The following is a 6,716-nucleotide window of genomic DNA, read 5'->3' on the forward strand; positions in this document are numbered from 1 at the left end:
TGCAGACTGCTGCCTGTGCATCCTCGAACCGCGATCCTCCAGATCTCAGCCTCCCGAGTGGCAGCAATTACAGATGTGAGCCATCCCTGTCTGCCCTCCGCCTCTCTGTCCCAGCTGGCTCCCAGCCATGGCCCTGCCTCCCGCCCACAACAGGCCGCCTCCTCCCTCGTCCCTGGGGCTACTGGGTCCCTGTCACCCTTTCTGAAAATAGGCTCTTGTTGGAATGTCCTCAAGGGGGGTGGCTCACTGTTGTCTCCCGAGGCGGCACACAGCTGGGGAGGTCACCTGGAGTGGGGCGTGGCACTCTGTTGGTTCTGCTGTGCAAGGTTTGGGTTGCAGTGTAGCCTCCACAGTGAGCGGTGTTGGCAGTCTGCCCCGCCCCCATGCCGGGCAGACCAGGCCACTGGGTCTGGAGAAGGCAAAGTGGACACTGAGCTTGGCTCCATGTTCCAGCTTTTTGCTTCCAGATTCCAGACCTGCAAACAAATCTGCTGCCTCTCAGAAGCGTGTGCCAGGCTCAGCTCTCTCCTCACTCATTTCCCTCCTCCAAAGCTGGCACCACCCCCTCCAGGAAGCCCTCCAGGCTCTTCCCATCCTGTCCTGGAGCCCAGGCTCCGTACTGCTCTGAGCTGACCACCTCTCCACATCCAGCTGATGACTTCCTTGAGTGCCAGGGACAGATCTCACACAGACCCGGACAGCCAACCCTGCACACAATAAGTGCTTAATGGGTGTGTGTCTCCTGTTGTCTTGACAGCTCCTCTCTGGCCTCTTCCAGCAAGGATCCCCAGCAGTGGCAGGTGTGGGGCACAAGCCCGGTGTGTGGGCTGGGTCCTTCTGCATCCCAGAGCCTCCCAGGTGCCCAGCAGCCCAGACCTGGGGAGGAGCAGCGCCGGGCGGGGCCAGGGCTGAAGGTCAGAGTCTGTTCAGGAACAGTTTGCACAGGGGTGGGGGGGGAGGCTCCACCAGAGCTTCAGCCATGGCCAGGTAGAGACATGGTTTTCATGTGTCTGCCATCCTGCAGGAGGATGGGAAGGAGGCTGAGATGTGCAGAGCCCGGAGAACCCTGGCCTCCTCTCCGAGGGGCCGGAGATGGATGTTCCCTAGGGTGGACCCAGGGCCTCTCATGTGGCTGGCAGGTGGACCCAGGGCCTCTCAGAGAAGGGCTCTCCTCCTCCTGTCACAGTCCTGGGCTAGCATGTGCTCAGGAGCAGGAGGTACTAGAGCTAGACTCCAAGTCAGACTTTCTCCCCCCTGGCTCCTGGGACTTGAGAGATCCATGGGGGAGAGGGGGAAGCCTGTCAGAGGGCAAGGCATGGGAAGAGGGGGGCTTGGCAGGCCCAGCTGGAGGCCTGAGGGCTGGCTCCATGCTGCAGGATGGGGGTTCTTCCTGTGCATGGGGCTCTGGCACTGCAGACCCCCACATGGACACAGCCTCCATGTGAGCACGTGGACAGCCACTCACACCCAGTGCCCCACTCCAAGGAGCTGCACTGTCCTAGGCCATCCTCTGACCGCTCCCCAATCCATGGTGGGGTCTGCACACAGGAAGGTGGAAGGGGACATGGCCGCCTCTGGCACCTCCAGGCCCAGAGTTTAGTCTCCCTGGCCTCCACACCACTGCCCCCCACCATCCACACCAGTCAGCAAAGCTGAGGCCCTTCCCCTGGAATGGGCCCATGTGCCCGCCACCCCGCTGTGGCCTCCAGCAAGGCCCAGCCACCCCCAAAAGAGTTGCCGGGAGCCTCCTAAACCTCCCCAAGGAAGCCACGATAAAAATCCACCACGAACACGGGTTTTTTTTTCCTTTGCAGATTTTTTTGTTGTTTAGTAGACATAGTTTTTTTTTTCTTTCTCATTTCACAGTAAACATTTGCAAATATAGAAATTTTTTCTCTGTACAACAGAACCAACAACTGTGCGATGGGATGGGGCTGGGAGGGGTCCCTGACGCCCCCTGGTGGTGCCCTCCTGCCATGGCAGCCACTGTGCAGGCCCCCCAACCCAAGGCCCCACCCCCACATCCACTGTGTCCCTTCCTGGTGGCCTCAGGACAGACACAGGTGGTCCAGAGTCCACGGAAAACCACTGTCTGGGGGAGGGCCAGGGACCACACCCCCAAAGCAGGTGTTTTACAGTCCTTTTTTTTAAAATAGTAATTTAATTTTTATTATTTTTTTTAAAAAAGGAAGAACGTAAGAGAAAGAGTTAAAAGAAAAAAGCAGAGAAGAATCAAAAAAGGAAGAGATAATGAAAAAAACCCCACCCCACCCCCACCCCTAAGACACAGTTTTCCGGAGTCCCGTGTGTGCGCGAGTGTGCGTGCGCACGTGTGTGCGTGTGTGTGCGTGTGCGCGCGCGCACATCCCTGGTGCCAGGTCACAGATGGGCGTGGACGCGGCTCTGTCACCCTCCCGAGGTCCCCTGGCGTCCCCTCTGTCCCGGCCCGTGTGCACGTGTTGGGGTTTGTGGTGAGTCACGACGGGTGGCGGGGGTGTGGTTAAGTTTGGTCCATTGGGCATCAGGGGTTTGGGGGCGGCCGGGTCCTGGGGGTGCCCCCGGGGGTCTGCTGGGGCTCAGGACTTGTGCTGGGCAGACACCCCCTTCCAGTAGTCCAGGATGTCGTGCAGGTCCTCGTCCTTAGCGAACTGGACCTTCTTGCGCAGGGCGTGGCCGGCCGCCATGAACTCGTCGTCCTCCTCCTTGTGTCGCCGGCGGCTGAGCCTCAGGCGGCCCCAGATGCTCTGGGGGGCGCGGCAGCTGTACTCGGGGCTGGAGGAGTAGCTGAGGTTGTGGTATTGGGGTGACAGCTGGGAGTAGGCCAGGTCTCGAGGCCGGGGCCGGGTGAGTGGCTCCAGGATGCAGGCCTTGCGGGCCCCCAGGCCCTCGTGGGCTGGCGCGGGCGGCGGCGGGGGCGGCGGGGGCGGGGGCGCTGCGGGCTCGGCGGCGTGGGAGCCGGGGTAGGAGTGCCGGTGCTCCCCCGCGAACGCACGGCCCTTCTCGGCCTCGGCGCGCAGCGCGGCGGCGGCGGGGGTCACAGTGAGGATGGCGTCGGGCACCGGGGAGCTCTTCTCGATGTACTTGGCCTCGCTGGCCGCGGCCTTGTGCGCGCCGGCCGCGGGCTCGGGGCGGAAGGCTCGGGGACTGCGCGTGGAGCTGCTGGACGAGGTGCTGGCCCTCGGGGGCCCCGCGGCCTCCACGCTGTGGTGTCGCTGCAGGCCGTGGCCGAAGGCTTCCTTGTACACTGGGGACAGGAAGCCGTGCTTGGGGGCCAGCGGCTCGGCCAGCAGCAGCAGCGGCGGCTCGGCGGGGGCCCCGGGCCCGGCCTTGGCGCCGGGGAAGGCGCTGGCCTCGGACTTGAGCGCGTCGATGCAGTTGTTGATGATCTGGTTCACCTTGTCCACTTCTTTGGCGATGGTGGAGATCTCGGCCACAGAGCTCTGGCTGTCGGGGCCGGGCCGGCCCAGCTCGCAGTCCCGGCGTTCCGGGGGCTCCCCGGTGCGCACCTCCATGTAGTTGCCCTTGCTGGGTTTGGGGGTGTCACTGCTTTCCACCAGCTTGTACTGCTCCACGTCGCCGCCGCCCGGTGTGGGCAGGTAGGGGATGCGGGTCCCGGGCTCGGGGCCCAGCAGCGGCCCCTGCGCCAGCGGGGCCAGGCCGGGCGCCTCCATCTCCGGCCCGTACTTGAGCTCGATGAGGCTCTTCTTGAGGCTCCCGGCGGCGGCCGCGGCGGCGGCGGCCGCCTTCTTGTGCTTCTCCTCGCGGTGCCTCCTCCTCCTCAGGCAGTAGTAGACCAGGCCCAGGACCAGCAGCATGCCGAACAGGCAGCCGAGCGTGGTGACGATGTAGTGCGTGGCGGTGGAGGGGCTGGGCCCCGGCGCCGGCGGGCTGGGCGGGGGCTTGGGCAGGCAGATGGTGAGGCAGGTGTGGTTGTGGTGGGTGCCCGAGCTGGTGGACACCACGCAGTAGGTGTAGTTGGTGAGCGTGAACAGGTTGGTGAGGCGGATCTCCTCCTGCGCCTGCGTCAGCTTGGACACGGTGGACGACTTGCTGTTGTTGAAGTGCTCCAGGGTGTACATGCGGTTGAAAGGGCTGGGCAGCTGCACGGTGATGGTGGCTGAGTTCTGGGTCAGCTGCTTCACCTTGATGAGGGGCCGGGCCTCGGCCTGGGTGGTGTGGGTGGGCAGGGCCACCAGTGGTGTGGTGCCATCCCCAGAGAAGCACTCCTCCTCCGGGCACGGCTCCTCGCTGGGCTCGGGAGGGGGCGGCGGGGGCGGGGGCGGGGAGCGGCCCGGCTGGGGCCGCCCCTCGGGGCTCAGACGGGGCACGGCCACCTCAGCCACGTACGAGTCGTCCGTACAGACCGACTGCAGCTTGCTGAGGATGCTGCGGTGGCCGTGGCGGCCCTGGCCCAGCAGGAAGTAGCCGGCATAGACGGGCGGCGACTCGCACTGCACGCGATCGTGCGTGTGCGTGGCGTTGGTGAAGGCGGCCAGCCAGCGCAGGAAGCCCAGCAGCTCGCAGGAGCAGTAGAAGGGGTTGCTGTACAGCTCGCACACCGACAGCTTGGCCAGCCCCGCGAAGGTGCCGCTGCCCAGCTGCTGGATGCGGTTCATGGAGAGGTCGATGTTGACGAGGTTGGGGCATTCCCAGAAGGCACTGGCCATCACCACCTCGATGAGGTTGGCCTGCAGGTACAGGTACTCCAGCTTGCTGAGCCCGCGCAGCATGCCCTCGGTGAGGTTGCGCAGCCGGTTGTAGCCCAGCTGCAGCACCTGCAGGTTGAACTGGCCGGAGAAGGCGCCATCCTCCACGTAGCCGATCTCGTTCTTGGTGAGGTTGAGGTAAGTCAGGTTCCCGAAGCGGCTCAGCGACGCAAACTGCACGCTGCGGATCCGGTTCTCGTTCAGCCGCAGGTCCACGATGGTGTGGTTGATCTGCTGCGGGATGGCCTCGTACGGCGGCTGGTTCTGGCTGCAGATGGCCAGCCACACGAAGCCCTTGTCACCCTCGATCAGCCAGCAGTCGCCCCGCGCCAGCCCCCCCGCGTGCAGCAGCGTGGCGGCTGCCACGCACGCCCACAGCGCGCTCCACCCGCACCCGGCCATGGGGACCACCCTGCTCAAGGGAGGGGGAGCACGAGGGGGTCGGGGAGGGGCCGGAGAGGCGGGACGAGGAGCTGCCCCAACTCTCAGGGGTGTCCTGTCCCAAGCCGCATGGCCGCAGGCGCGAGGAGGGAGGGCGGCTCCCTCACTGCGCACGGCCCGTCATCTTCTGCCCCGGTGCCGTGGGGACCTCGGCCTCCCGCCCCATGGGCCTGGGGGCCCTGGTGGCTCTGCTCGCGATGGCCCGCTCCGGAGGGCCCCAGCTGTAAGACAAAAAGAGAAGAGAACCTGTCGTGAGACCATGCCCACCGAGACCGCGCCTGCACAGGCCGCACCCACCCGGACCAACCCCGCTGAACCAGAGATCGTGCCCACCTAAGCCACGCCCATCACAGGCCACACCCACAGAAGCCATATCCGGTGAAACCGCATCCACTGAAGCCACGCCCACAGAGGCCATACCCACGGAAGCCACACTGGGTGAGACCTCAACCACGGAAGCCACACTCGGTGAGACCTCAACCACGGAAGCCACACCCAGAGGCCACACTCACGGAAGCCACACTCGGTGAGACCTCAACCACGGAAGCCACACCCAGAGGCCACACCCACGGAAGCCACACTCGGTGAGACCTCATCCACTGGAGTCACTCACCGTGGCCGCATCCATGGAGGCCGCATTCCTTACCACTGGGGAAAAGCAGTCTGAGCGTGTGCTCAGCGGAACCCGCCCATCCTTCGCTGTAAAACAGCAGGGATTGGAACACAGAGACCTTGGGGGGGAGGGGGATGACCCGGAAGCCCCAGGTCCCCGTGCCTATATCCTAGCCTGCAAAGTGGGCTTGACACCCCGTGCATGGCCGGGTCCTACCACAGCATGGAGTCGAGCCGGCAGAACACAGCCCTGAGCAGACCAGAACACCCAAGACCCAGGGCCACTCAGCCCACGAGGGAAGGGGCCGTGGACCCTCCTCTGAACCCCTGGATGGACCCGGCCTTCCAGCGGAGGAGGGCCAGCCACAGGGGCCGCGCGGAGCCTGGCAGCGCCCTGCCCGGACTCGGCTCCTCTCCAGCCTGGCAAGGGAGCTGGCAGGAGAGGGGCGGGTGGGCTTGCTTGTTAACATCTGGATTTACCGCGGCCTCTGCACTGCTCCGCGGCCTGGCTGGCAGCCAGCCGGGTGTATTTCACCATATTGACGTCTGTAACTAGCCCGCACTGAGCCGGCTCAAATTAGGAGAAAAAAATATAATGATGGGGAATGGATTTTCCCTCCTTTGGAAACTTCATAAAGAACAATTCTGATTTGGCTCCTGGGGAAGACTGCGCCTGATCCAAAGACAGAGGGGAGGCCAGGGTTGGGGGAGGAGCTACTGGCCACAGGGCCCTGGGGATGGGGTGAACTCTGGCCTTCAGCCCCAGCCAGGGCCTGTGTGAGAATGGGGTGCCCGATCACTCATGACAGCCACATCTGAGGGGCACTAGCACTAGTAAGATCTGGCCTGCTGCCTCTGTGTCTGCTGCCCCTATCATGGTCCACAGTGGATGTGGCCCTTACAGCCCTGGGATTAGAGCTCCTGTGCCCCAGCCTGTGGAAGGGGGTGCCTGAGCCC

The 6,716-nt window shown here is 64.4% G+C and overlaps 1 protein-coding gene across 1 annotated transcript; it reads right to left on the reverse strand.

Moving 5' to 3' along the window:
• Positions 1-2,269: 2,269 nt before the first annotated feature.
• Elfn1 (extracellular leucine rich repeat and fibronectin type III domain containing 1) lies at positions 2,270-5,108 on the reverse strand. Its single transcript, XM_090329089.1, has one exon. The coding sequence runs from the start codon at positions 5,106-5,108 to the stop codon at positions 2,577-2,579; it is 2,532 nt and encodes an 843-aa protein (XP_090185215.1). The 3' UTR covers positions 2,270-2,576.
• Between the last annotated feature and the right edge of the window lie 1,608 nt (positions 5,109-6,716).

The sequence above is a fragment of the Megascapheus bottae genome, chromosome 3, assembly GCF_031878675.1.
Source record: "Megascapheus bottae isolate mThoBot1 chromosome 3, mThoBot2.hap1, whole genome shotgun sequence".
NCBI classification, from domain to species: domain Eukaryota; kingdom Metazoa; phylum Chordata; class Mammalia; order Rodentia; family Geomyidae; genus Megascapheus; species Megascapheus bottae.

What these genes read in the sequence shown, in the direction of transcription:
- Elfn1 (XM_090329089.1), bottom strand. Translation starts at nt 5,108, where the DNA reads ATGGCCGGGTGCGGGTGGAGCGCGCTGTGGGCGTGCGTGGCAGCCGCC.